Raw genomic sequence first — 14,030 nt, forward strand, 5'->3', positions numbered from 1 at the left:
AAAAATGTTATCAGTCATATTCTTCTTATTTTAGTGTGACAATATGTTTGGTTAATAAAAGTTAAGCACTTATTAAACTACACCGTATGTGGCATTGCATGGCATATTAATCATGTGTAAAACCTAATTCAATTAACCCTGAAGGAATTTTGTTGAGTAACTCCTCCTTGAATCGCTACCTTATCGTGGTGGAGGGGTTTGTGTGTCCCAGGGATCCCAGGGGCTATGTTGTCTGGGGGCTTTTTCCCCCTGGTAGGGTCTCCCATGGCAAATTGGTCCTGGGTGAGGGACCAGACAAAGAGCGATTCAGAAGACCCTTATGAAAAGAACATCGAGGGAACAGTTTACCCTGCCCGGGATAGGGTTACCGGGGCCCCGCCCTGGAGCTAGGCCCGGGGAGGGTGCCCGAGGGCGAGCGTCTGGTGGCCGGGCCTTAGTCCATGGGGCCCGGCCGGGCACAGCCCGAAGAGGAGACATGGGCCCATCCTCCCGCAGGCCCACCACCCGCAGGAGGCGCCATAGGGGTCGGGTGCATTGTGTGCCGGGTGGCAGCCAGGAGCGGAGGCCCTGGCGGACTGACCCCCGGCTGCCAAGACTGGCAATAGGGACATGGAATGTCACCTCTCTGGTGGGGAAGGAGCCTGAGTTAGTGCGTGAGGTTGAGAGGTACCGGCTAGATATAGTCGGGCTCACCTCTACGCATGGCTTGGGCTCTGGAACCAGTCTCCTGGAGAGGGGCTGGACTCTGTCTCAGTCTGGAGTTGCCCCTGGTGAGAGGCGGCGGGCTGGGGTGGGTATTCTAATATCCCCTCGGCTTGCTGCCGGTACGTTGGGGTTTTTCCCGGTGGATGAGAGGGTTTGTTCCCTGTGCCTTAGGGTCGGGGAACGGGTCCTGGCTGTCATCTGCACATATGCGCCGAGTGGCAGTTCGGAGTACCCAGCCTTCTTAGAGTCCCGGGGGGGTGCTCCACCTGGAGACTCTGTTGTCCTGCTGGGAGACTTCAATGCTCACGTGGGTAACAACAGCGAGACCTGGAGGGGCGTGATTGGGAGGAAAGGCTTCCCTGATCTGAACCCGAGCGGTGCTTTGTTATTGGACTTCTGTGCTAATCACGGTTTGGCCATAACGAACACCTTGTTCGAACATAAGAGTGTCCATAAGTGCACGTGGCACCAGGACGCTCTAGGCCGTAGGTCGATGATCGATTTTGTAATCGTATCACCAGACCTGCGACCATATGTTCTGGACACTTGGGTAAAGAGAGGGGCTGAGCTGTCAACTGATCACCACCTGGTGGTGAGTTGGATCAGGTGGCGGGGGACGACGCTGGACAGACCTGGTGCACCTAAACGCGTAGTGAGGGTGTGCTGGGAACGTCTAGCAGAGGCCCCAGTCCGCGAGATCTTCAACGCACACCTCCGGCAGAGCTTCAACAGCATTCCGAGGGAGACTGGGGACATTGAGTCCGAATGGACCATGTTCAGTGTCTCCATTGCCGAAGCTGCTGCATTGAGCTGCGGCCGCAAGGTGGTTGGTGCCTGCCGTGGTGGTAATCCCCGAACCAAATGGTGGACACCAGAGGTGAAGGGAGCCACCAGGCTGAAGAATGAGTCCTATCGGGCTTGGTTGGCCTGTGGGACTCCGGAGGCAGCCGACAGGTATCGTCAGGCCAAGCAGAATGCGGCTCGGGCAGTGGCTGAAGCAAAAACTCGGGTGTGGGAGGAGTTCGGAGAGGCTATGGAAAAAGACTTTCGGACTGCCTCGAAGAGATTCTGGCAAACCGTCAGGTGTCTCAGGAGGGGAAAGCGGTGCTCTACCTGCACTGTGTATAGTGCTGGCGGAGCGCTGCTGACGTCGACTGAGAAAATTGTCAGGCGGTGGAAGGAATACTTCGAGGACCTCCTTAATCCCACTGACACGTCTTCCGAGGAGGAAGCAGAGTCTGGGGATGAGGGGAATGACCCGCCAATTTCCGGGGGCGAGGTCACTGAGGCAGTTAAACAACTCCTTGGTGGCAGAGCCCCTGGTGTTGATGAGGTCCGCCCCGAGTTCCTGAAGGCTCTGGACGATGTAGGGCTGTCCTGGTTGACACGCCTCTGCAATGTTGCGTGGAGATCAGGGGCAGTACCCGTGGACTGGCAGACCGGGGTGGTGGTCCCCATCTTTAAGAAGGGGGATCGGAGGGTGTGTTCCAACTACAGGGGGATCACACTCCTCAGCCTCCCTGGGAAAGTCTATGCCAGGGTGCTGGAAAGGAGAGTTCGTCCGCTAGTCGAACCTCGGATACAGGAGGAACAATGCGGTTTTCGTCCTGGTCGCGGAACACTGGACCAGCTCTTTATCCTCTCGAGGATACTTGAGGGTGCATGGGAGTTTGCCCAACCAGTCTACATGTGTTTTGTGGACTTGGAGAAGGCATTCAACCATGTCCCTCGGGGTGTCCTGTGGGAGGTGTTGCGGGAGTATGGGGTGTCTGGCCCATTGCTACGGGCCATTCGATCCCTATACAACCGTTGCAAGAGCTTGGTTCGCATTGCCGGCAATAAGTCGGACTCGTTCCCGGTGGGTGATGGGCTCCGCCAGGGCTGCCCTTTGTCTCCGGTTCTGTTCAGAATTTTTATGGACAGGATTTCTAGGCGCAGCCAAGTGGCGGAGGGCTTTCGCTTTGGTGGCCTCAGAATCTCATCTCTGATTTTTGCGGATGATGTGGTTCTGTTGGCTTCATCGGGTGAGGGCCTCCAGCTCGCACTGGAACAGCTCGCAGCCGAGTGTGAAGCAGCGGGAATGAGGATCAGCACCTCCAAATCTGAGGCCATGGTTCTCAGCCGGAAAAGGGTGGAGTGCCCACTCCGGGTCGGGGATGAGTTCCTGCCCCAAGTGGAGGAGTTCAAGTATCTCGGGGTCTTGTTCGCGAGTGATGGGAGAAGGGAGTCGGAGATCGACAGACGGATTGGGGCTGCAGCTGCAGTAATGCAGATGCTGCACCGGTCCGTCGTGGTGAAGAGGGAGCTGAGTGTAAAAGCGAAGCTCTCAATTTACCGGTCGATCTATGTCCCTACCCTCACCTATGGCCACGAGCTGTGGGTAGTGACCGAAAGAACGAGATCGCGGATACAAGCGGCAGAAATGAGCTTCCTCCGAAGGGTGGCTGGCCTCTCCCTTAGAGATAGGGTGAGAAGTTCGGCCATCCGGGAGGGGCTCAGAGTAGAGCCGCTGCTGCTCCACATCGAAAGGAGCCAGCTGAGGTGGTTCGGGCATCTGACAAGGATGCCCCCTGGGCGCCTCCTGGGTGAGGTGTTCCAGGCATGTCCCACCGGGAGGAGGCCCCGGGGCAGACCCAGGACACGCTGGAGAGATTATATCTCTCGGCTGGCCTGGGAACGCCTTGGTGTTCCCCCGGATAAGCTGGAGGAGGTGGCTGGGGAGAGGGAGGTCTGGGCCTCTTTGCTTAGGCTGCTGCCCCCGCGACCCGGCCTCGGATAAAGCGGATGAAGATGGATGGATGGACTTTGTTTGAATCTTACTTTGTTACTTTGTTTGCGTTTGACCACCCTTCAAAATATGAACTACATTTCAGAAAACACTTAGCATCTTTATAATAGAAGCAAATAATCTCATGAAAATAATTAAAGCTCATGTTCTACAACACAATTGCAGGTCAGGATCTGCTCCCCCAGCCAAACAATCCCAGTGCCGCTGAGATGAACGGCAGCATCAGGCTAGCGTCACCGCTAAACGGCCAAACCACCAGTGCAACTCTGACCATCACCAATGACCACCTGTTACCTCAAAGCCCCGCCAATACTGGAAATGCTGGTAAGACTATACCCGTCTTCTAACCGCGTGTGATAAGAGAGTTGCATTCTTTCCAAACAATTTTTACAGCTTACTTCAAATATGCATCTGCATGTAATATTGCCCTGGTCATGAAAGACATGCATGACCAGAGAAGATCCTGAATTTGACTTGCACCTTCTTTCACAAAAGCCATTTTTTCAAAAGCTAAAATACAGTAGCTGGCATGACTTGCAGACTTGCAGTTGCTCTCCATGAGCTGAAAAAGATATGTCTGTTTATCAGACTCCTATAAAGGCTGTTATGTTTTTCCTCCACGCTGTTTACACTCTCTCAGCCCTGAAACATCCCTTCTGTGCTGCTGCACGCACTCTTTCGTTCATCCTCTTATGACTTGCAACTGCCAACATTTTGTTTTCATTCACATTTTGTTCAGGATCCCAACAGATTTCCTTTGACTTTTTTTGTAATATGACAAGACTTTTGGGTTTTAGAGAAACTAAACTTTATTAGAAGTAGAGGGATCTACTTCACCAGCACAAACTGTGAGAGGTCCCCCAACTGTGGAGAGATCAAAGTGCACGAGGAAAGCTGCCAGATAGATTTTCAATACTGAGAAACCTTAATCGCCTGCCATGTCCAGATCACTCAAGAGATATTAAAAAATTGCTATGACAGAAATGAAGTTTGAACTTTTCTGCTCTCTAACAGGGAGCGTGCCAGAAAAATTACAACTCAGGGTTGTGGGTTTTTTTTTGTTTTTTTTGTTTTTTTCTCCAGACAAAAAGCTAAAGCAGGCTCGTCAATTGTAGCGACTGTCAATGCTGCTGGATTCAAGTGTTTTGGAACCCCTCAATTCGAATGCTAGCAGCTAATTTTGACAGATGGTTAACACCTCTTTCTTTAGCTACCCACTTATGTCTGATTTTAGGGTTGCAGCTATCGATTGTTACATTGACTGATTGACTAATTTGATAATAAATACTTATGTCTTCTTAATAAGCATTAGTAAATATTCAAAAGAGAAAAAAAATTACAGGTCTTTCAAAATGAGCTGCTCATTGGTTTCCATGTTAGAAATTCCAGTGTTTTACAGTGCATACAGCATCTGTCAAAAAAAAAGAAAAACAGCTTAACCCCGTGACCCTGTTTATATATAATTTTAAAGAAAATATTATATTAAATGCAAAAATATATAAATACTCTCAAGTCAAATAAAAAAGATATATATGCAATATAAACAAAGGCATAAACATTTATCTTAATTTTGTTATTTTGGAAAGATTTCTGACATTAGTAGGAGGTAAAAAGAGTTCTGAAAGTGAAGATTTTTGTGGTGTTTGTATCTGTGAGTTTTTGTGCTTTGCAAGTTCAAGTGTACAACTGAATGAGTGAGTTTGTGCCTTTAAAACCTAACAACGCTGAGGTCAGTGGGGTTTTACTGGCTTTGATCTGAAAAATGTAGAAAAATAAAATAAAATGTAAAAATGAAAGCCTTGAAATAAATATGGTCCAGTACACCCCATGCCCCCCTTTAGACTCACCCCTGTTCACTTCCATGTAAAATAGGACAAGCTGTACAATTTAAACATATTATCAAACTGAATTAGCAGTTTATCAGCATACTTTAATACAGCTTCTGGAAGCTTGAATAACTACTTTATAGTTATGAAGTCCAGTCTGTGAGAGAGCTTGTCACCTAGAAGCCTAATCAAATTTTCAGTCTCATCTATCTCTTCATTACCTTCCACTTAACTCAAGTGGAAATAAAAATAATAATAATATTCCCACAGCTTCTCTGAGACACACAGAGCATCTTTGATTTTGTTGCTTTGGCTAAAACCTTCCTGTCACTCTGTCTGCAGACACGGTCCAACCTGTGATTTGACTGAGAAACTGTATTTTTATTCAAACCAAATATTGTCTAGTTTTGTGCGTCTCTAATGTAATATCCTCCCAAACCTAATGAATCTGCCAGTGTTAGTTTCAGTCAGAGAGCAAAGCACCAAAAGAGCTGTGGTTGCCAGCCCAAACCCTCATCTGTCTCAGAAGGTGTCCCAGATTTATGTGAGAGGATACTTGTCAAAAGACTGTTCTTTAAAACGTGGAGTGAAATTATCCTTCATTCTGGCCAGCCAGAGATATGATTTCATAGACACAACAGGAAATGAAAACTGCTCTGATAGGGCAGTATGAGAGGCGAGGTTAGTGAATGTAAGTGGGCTAAAACTGCAGCTTTCCGTTGTCACAGACAGCCAGAGTTTTACACCGGATTCCCTCCCTGACGTAACCCCAAAGGGGATTTTTGTCTGTAATTGAACCGGTGACCCTTCATTTGCCAAGAACATTTGTTAACCACTACACCAATGGAGACACTAATATTGAAAAAGGTTTTGTGGAGAAGTGAAAAATGAGACTTTTTATGGCATCCAGGTCTGTTGTGTCTAAGAGGATAATGTTCATTTAAACACAGTTTCTTTGTATGTCTGCATTTCGCGTACAGTTGCTGGTGGCATAAACCAGCTGGGTATTAACCTTTTAACCACTCTCTCCTGTCAGTCACCAGTCTGCCACCAAGCACCACCCTGTCTCACACTGCTGCCTCCCAGAGCCTAGTGATGTCACCAGGAGCTGTGGCCAGTGATGGCAGCGTCACACTAACCCTTGCAGATGCTCAGGGCATGCTGGATGGCGTCACCTTAAACCTCAATACACAGGTATAAAAAAACCCCAAATGTCCAGCACAATTTACAGACTGTAGTAGCTGCTATTTTGCATTATTACTAATTTAACATGACAATCAAAATGTGTCAGACATGACTTATGTCATGAAGCGCTTGATTTTGTTTTTTAGGGTCAGACTTTCCCTGCAGTACTGAATGATTCTGGCCTAACAGGACAGCCAGGGACCACAGGCCAGCAGGTCATACTGGTTAGCCACCAGTCCCAGTCCGCAAATGGAGCAACAGACAATGGATATACTGTAAGTATATTTGTTTTGTTTGCTTCACCAATCCAGGGGAAGAGCTCAAAGAGTGCCTGTCAGCTGATGTTTATACCATCACCATTATGCATTGTAAGCTCTTTGTCTTTGTGCGTGCTTCAGATTTCCACTGATAAGGGTGGGAAAGAGCTCCAGGTGGATACTGATAACCGAAATCAGTGTTTCTACTGTAATCAAGTGTGCCAGAATGCCAATACACTGCGACGTCACTGCAGACAGGCTCACGGCAAGGACCGCTGTCATGTCTGCAGCCTCTGTAGAAAGGCCTTCAAGCGAGCTACACACCTGAAAGTAAGAACTTATACAGACACAGCCTGTTGAAAAATTGTTTTAAATCTAAGCTGCTGAGAGCATTTATCTAAATCATCCAGCTATTGGAATACAGGAAAAAAAAAAACCTGCTTTATATATAAAGACATAGAAATGATAAGTGACCCTCTTTAGGTTTTATTAAAGCAGTATGTCAACTTGCATGGCACGGTTTGTTTTTTTATTTTATTTTTATTAGTCAGTGCCTCTACCTTAGGTGTGAAAGTTATAGATTTGAAGACTGCAAGAAAAGTAGCTTCACATTTTAATGCATCAAAAAGCTCAATACAGCACAGCCTGTGTACGGGTAAAACTTCAAGTTGCAGTCCCTGTCACTTTTAACTACACAACAAAGCAATCAGACTGTGAAGGAGCGTGCGTGCTTCTCTTTGCCAGTGACCCTCTTCACAGTCAAGCACACAAATGCCAGGGAGAAGGAAGACACAGCTCTGTACTCAAGCCCTCTTCCTGCTATTTTTCATGTTTCTTCTCAAAGGCCACAAAGTGAAAGCCCTTTTTTTTCTGTAAATGTGCCCCAGTGCGTTGAACAGTAACTGTCTCCCATGAATGTAGTGCAGTGGAGATTAATTGCTGTCACACAGAGAGCGGCCGAGCTCTTTCCACATCCCTGAGACTCTTTATTAGTCTACAGCCAGAAGTTGGATGTTGACGGGTTTTTTAAAATGAATTAGTCCTGCAGTTATTTTTCATTTTTCCTGTTGGACCCCAGATAATGATTTGGCTTTTTTAATTACAGCCAGACATCCAAAAACTTTAGCTTCATAATATACTGAAAAAATTAACTGCACACTTACAGAATACCCAATCCGTTTTTGCTTCAAAGCAAATTCCTCCGGAAATATCAGGAATACAGATATATTAATAATGTGGTACAATTGTACAGTAGTCCACTGTCATAAATCACTGGAGCTTTTTAAGCTGCAATAGAATATTTACCTCAATTAATATATAATAACTCACTGCCTTTTTTGCCAAAAGTTAAGGAGGTGTCTTTTGTGTGTATATCAGAGATAAATCTACAGCCAGGATAGCTTACAGTGTAGAAATGGGAGACTGACTAGCCTAGCTCACGCCAGATGTAACAAAATCACCCTATCAGTTATTCAGTATACACCATAGTGTGTTTTTTGTCAGCTCTTTTACTTTTGTTGCTATGATGCTGGATAGTCACAGAATAAAAGTGTCACTGCTTAACTGTTAGAGCCACAGTGAACAAAATGTTCCTCCAAACATAATTTTTCATATCAGCAATGTAGTGTACTTGCAACCCAGTATCGTGATAGCCTCGAATTTCATTTGCTACATGTATGAATATTCAGAGGGCTGCACTATTGACTTCTACTTCATTAGAGTTTAGCATTTGTACAGCTAGGATGTAATAGCTGGTCAGTGTTGGTTACTTGGAAAACTGAGTACAAAGTGTTAGCATAAGTAGTGTTAGATTTCCTTGATAATACAAAAAAGCACTACCACGGTACTAAAACTAGCTTAAAATGTTGTCTGATGATAGTAATATATAAATAGAACGTGGAGCACAGAAATGTGAGAGGTAATATATCTTCAGTAATTCAGAAACGATAACTACCTTACATAGATTTATGTCATTGAGATCAGTACTCCTGATCAACACTGATCTTAATAAACATTTACTGAGATGAGCATATTAATACTGGGTGTAATTAATCTCCTTGTGTTGTCAAAGCAGCCCTAATTCTCTGTGACAAGGTCAAAGGATGCTGCTAATTTCTTTGAGGAATACAAATACAAATGATGAAATACAAATATTTGTGCAGGTTTTTCGCACTGATGATGTGAGCGCCTGTCTGCTGAGGACAGAGTTAGACTGTAACTGTAAACTCATTTTATCTGCAGGAACATAAACGAGTGCACCAGCCGGGCCCGTCACCCAGCTCCCAGAAGCCCAGAGTCTTCAGTTGTTCCTCCTGCGTAAAAGCCTTCGCCAAGCGCAGTCAGCTGGAGAGACACAATCGAACGCACACAGGTGACAAAACACTGTCGTTCATTATAGTTTAAAATCCCAAACCCTAATCTGACAGTAGATGTAAAAGGCTGAGATGGTTTGGACATGTTCAGAGGAGGGGTGGTAGATAAGAGGAAAGAGTAAGGTCTCCTATTTTTTTAGAAATACAAACAACCGTGTATTTTCTTTAATATTAACATCATTTCAAAGCTTGAAGACTTATTTATTTTTCGACATAATCGCCATTTTGGTCGATGCATTTTTTTTTAAAACGCTGTGGCAGTTTTATAATACCCATGTCATACCCGCTTGCTGCCACTGCCGCAGAATCGCCTTCCGGACAAATGTTCTTTCAACCTTGGCAACATGTTGTAGTCACTGGGTGCGAAGTCCGGATTGTAGGGTGGGTGATGGAGTTCCAACCAAAGTTTTGCAGGAGAGCGACAGTTTGACGGGCGACGTGTGGACGCGCGGTGTCGTGGAGAATGCTTACGCACAGTGCGCAACTGTGTTTTGGGACCGAAAGGGGGTAATGTTGGTTGACTTTATGCTGTGGGGCCAGGATTGCTCTCCCCCCGCTTCAGGACACCTACACCAGGAGATGCCGGACTAGAGCAGCGCAGATACTGAAGGACCCGTCCCATCCTGGCAACAAACTGTTCCAACTTCTGCAATCTGGTAGAAGGTTCTGCATCATCCGGGCAAGGACTACTACTGCACATTCACCTAATGTATATACTATATATATATAATGTTCTTCCTCCACCCCCCCACCCCCACCCCCATTTTTGCACATGTCGAGGAGCGTGTCAGGCTACATTTCACTGTGTGTTATACTTGTATAACTATGCATGTGACAAATAAAGAACCTTGAACCTTGAATAAATGCTGACAGGTACTGTGAAACACTGGAAAAACTGAGCAAGGGCATAAGCATTCTCCACGACACCGCGCGTCCACACGTCGCCCGTCATAAATACACGGTTGTTTGTATTTCTAAAACAATAGGAGACCTTACTTTTGGGATTACCCTCGTACATTAACTCCTTTGTTGAGACTAATAATATGATTATTGAAAAAAAGTGGGATTTCAAGCAGTGTGTGTCATATTAAGCAGCTACAGTCTTCCCCTTTCAGGCTCACTAATTCATAAACTTATGCAAAGTTTATAAGCACATAAAAAAACCATATTTCTGTCCTATCTTTCATTGTACCTAAAGTTTTATTGGCTTGTTGCCATTTCACTGGACTCATTTGAATGAGCAATTCTGATTGGATCTCTCTCTGCTGGGTTATCTCACAATTTTGTGCTGCGGGGTATATTATGCTTTATCTTTTAGCAGAAACCCCCCCAGAAATGTTCCACTTCCCTTTTGCTCCCAGTTTATGACTGACGTTTGTCACTGCTTGTTATCTCATGCCTAGCTTAACAGACGTGACAGGCCCTGAAATGAAAAATGTTTGAGGAGAAGCGACTCTGGTTGTGTAGCCCTGAATTCCTTAGGAAAAGGAGCTGTTTCTTTGGTTAGTTTTGTACAGCAAGTTAGTGCAAAGAGTTGTAGCTTAAGCATAAACAATGTAGGCATAGCTGCTTTGCCTGTGTGTCAGAAGATGTAAATAAATTGTGTCTTGAGGGGAAAAAGAATATGATTTCTTTACATGGCCATTATCACAATAGCATCCAGCTGCTTCGGTTCAGCTGGATGCTGATTTGTTTGTCTCAGCAGGACACGGCATTAATACGTGAAGAGTTTTCTTACATCTGGCGTACTGAAGGGTCTGCATTTTAGATCCCAGTAACTGAACTGTAGGAGACTGCAGCATTAAAAACACTTGCTTTAGGTTCACCATCTCTCCTTAATGAAACCAGAAAATCACCACCTCTAAATGCACACTCCTACAGTAACAGTGACCTTTCAGCACCCTCATCAAGGACGTAGCGGGTTATGGCAGTTTAGTTTCGACACCTAGAAAATTACTCACAAGAGGAAACATGTCAGGATTTGTGTGGCTTTTGTTTCCTACTCAGATTGTAGTACACTTTTGTTAATAACATAGCTTGTGAAAGCAGTTTGTGCACAATGCAGTTCACTTCACAGCTGCTTATTTACAGGAATAAAATGCTTATATCATTATCCATCAATGGGAGCGTTTTGTTCAGCTGTTTGTGAATCAGAGGAGTATCTTTACTAAGAATGGACACAGTATGTGTGAGTTTTTGAACATATTGGGTTAGCATCTGTTGATACTGATTAAACTGTGGGCCTGGGTGTTACTGCAGGTGAGCGGCCTTTCAAGTGCACTCAGTGTGACAAGGCCTTCAACCAGAAGAGCGCTCTGCAGGTCCACATGGTCAAACACACTGGAAAGAAGCCATTCAAGTGTGAGGTGTGCAACATCAGATTCACCCAGAAAAGCAACATGAAGCATCACATGAAGAGATCGCACGGCTACGGTAAGCGCCCGGGTGTCACGGCACTAATTAGAAAAAAACCCCCGCATCTCTCTCCTGTTAGATTCTCTTTCAGTCAGAAAAAATGTTTCCAAGGTCATTGAGGAATTTAGCGCGTCACAAAAAAGTCACTTTTTTCACTTTGTGATGGTTCTGGGTTTGTGTCTCTTAGTGTCAAGGTTACATTTCCTACACGGTGGGAATGGTGAACATTAAAAGGTGTCCCTGAGCGCTTAAATGATTGAAAAGCACTACAGGCTGTCCCCATTAGAAAAAACACACACCATCTCTCATCCTCGCTTGTAGTATCTGTGGGGCTTCACTTCATGATCCTTCTCATTAAGAATGAGTTGTTAGAATGCCAACACTCAGTCTCATCAAACACACACACACGTGCAGTCGCCTTCATCTTGCAGGCTTGGTAAAGCTTCACAGCAGGCGAGCTTTGCTGAGTGGTCCATCAGCTGTTCCCAGAAGCCTCCACTTTGATATCTATCATTGACATGAATGTTATTTTATTGTCTTTCAAAGTTTAGACCAAGACCCTCTTTTGTTTAACCTTGGACACATACACATACACACTGTTCGCTGTTCTGGGAACCTGAGCGGTACATACTGAAGAGGGTCTGAGGACGAGAACAGAGCTGTCAGATCTGTTTAACAGAACAGCTTATTTAACTTGAAATCCAGCTCCACAAAAGGTTCCTGCTCTGTACCCTCTGGCTGAATAAAGAAAACCAAGAGTCTTTTTCAAAGTTGTTTTTTTACTTTCATAGTTATCCAAATCTTAAAGACATGCCGAAATTAAAAGAATGTTTTGAGGTTGATTAATGTCTCATATTTTCAGAAAACAACAAAGTCACGCAGCATGAAATGCATGACTGATTGTTGCTACAGTGCAGATAAGACACAAAGCAGCCGTGTCCACGCACAGACACAGCGTGTGCAAATCACAGCGACAGGGCAGAATATTAATGTGTGATTCAAAACGCAGCCACCTGCTTTTCTTCGTCTTAGCGGACTGGCTTCTCAATGAGGGTTTTATAAGCTTTTCATCAACATCTTTGTACAAGAACGGTTAGACGCTTGTGTGGGACCATGTGACCAAGGTACAAACATTTGAGTAAAGTGAGTTTTCAGGCAGTATAATGTCTTCAGCACATCTTCTTGGTTTTTCAAGCTGTGATTCATCTCCAATGTCCTAACCACTATTTTCCAGGTGGCCAGTAAATCTTGGAGCTTTTATTTGTCTACCCATCTCATATCATGAGCCAGCTGTATCAGTACACTGGAATTTAGAGGTCTTTAGTGAACTTAAGTTTGTCAAATACAGGGTTTAATAATAATAATAGTAATGGATTGCATTTATATAGCGCTTTTCAAGGCACCCAAAGCGCTTTACAATGCCACTATTCATTCACTCTCACATTCACACACTGGTGGAGGCAAGCTACGGTTGCAGCCACAGCTGCCCTGGGGCAGACTGACAGAAGCGAGGCTGCCATATCGCGCCATCGGCCCCTCTGGCCAACACCAGTAGGAGGTAGGTGAAGTGTCTTGCCCAAGGACACAACGACCAGGACAGAGAGCCCGGGGAACGAACCGGCGACCTTCCGGTTACAGATGCGCTTCCCAACCCCCCTGACATTAAATGGTGACAAATGCCACAATTCAGCAAAACTCTTTGATTTTATGGCACTGAAATCACCAGAAATGGTAACAAATAAGTAAATTACAGTGATTTTTATTCAAAAGGGCTGCCGTCTTTACTACAGGGTTCTTTTACAATTTTCAGTGCTTTTAAAGACCTTTTTAATAGTTGAAAGGTAAAGTGACCTTGTAGTGAGTACTGTATTATTTCTTAGGTTATGGTCGCCTAATATTGGCCAGTTATAGCCTGAATAAAGGGATGATGAATACAAAGGAACAACACTGAGAGAATGAATTAAACCATTAAACAGATTTAAAAATGACAAAACGTTCATCTCATTAGAAAATATTTGTTTTCTTCAGTCTTAAACACACTGTATCCAGATCTTATAACCACAGAAAAATGTCTAAAAATATGGATTCATTTTCTTTGATTTTCATTTCAGACCTGACCCACAGGAATCTCGTTAATAGACTCAGTTTAATGACCACTTTACATCAAATGGTCCTTAAGTTCCTTAATCTATTTAAAGAGAGAAAGGTTGTCATGGTGCTGTTTGGAGTGCTTATATTCACCACATGACACGCACAAGAGAAAGGCAAGACGAGAGCAGTCTGTGTTAATAAGGAAGAATTATTAACACAGACACCTGGCATTAGGAAGTTTAAGGCCACCGATTATGGACTGAGCTAAAGGAAGGTTTGCACGATGAAAAGACAAAAATCAGTAATTTAATAAAATTCTAGTAGCGACACCGTCTGCTCTTTGTGTGTAGGCACAACACTGGTTCTTCCCAAGAGTTAAATGGCCTGTAAA

At 44.8% G+C, this 14,030-nt stretch overlaps 1 protein-coding gene across 1 annotated transcript in view; it reads left to right on the forward strand.

Moving 5' to 3' along the window:
* Positions 1-14,030, forward strand: part of LOC146377401 (zinc finger protein 236) — a 54,271-nt gene that overhangs the window by 37,140 nt on the left and 3,101 nt on the right. The window contains exons 26-31 of the mRNA XM_084945063.1: positions 3,659-3,817; positions 6,356-6,513; positions 6,651-6,779; positions 6,903-7,091; positions 9,003-9,132; positions 11,393-11,566. Of these exons, the coding sequence (XP_084801189.1) occupies positions 3,659-3,817; positions 6,356-6,513; positions 6,651-6,779; positions 6,903-7,091; positions 9,003-9,132; positions 11,393-11,566 (939 nt within the window). The remainder of the gene's footprint in view (positions 1-3,658; positions 3,818-6,355; positions 6,514-6,650; positions 6,780-6,902; positions 7,092-9,002; positions 9,133-11,392; positions 11,567-14,030) is intronic.

The sequence above is a fragment of the Perissodus microlepis genome, chromosome 11 (assembly GCF_051167445.1).
Source record: "Perissodus microlepis isolate ML-2025 ecotype Zambia chromosome 11, ASM5116744v1, whole genome shotgun sequence".
Lineage (NCBI taxonomy): Eukaryota > Metazoa > Chordata > Actinopteri > Cichliformes > Cichlidae > Perissodus > Perissodus microlepis.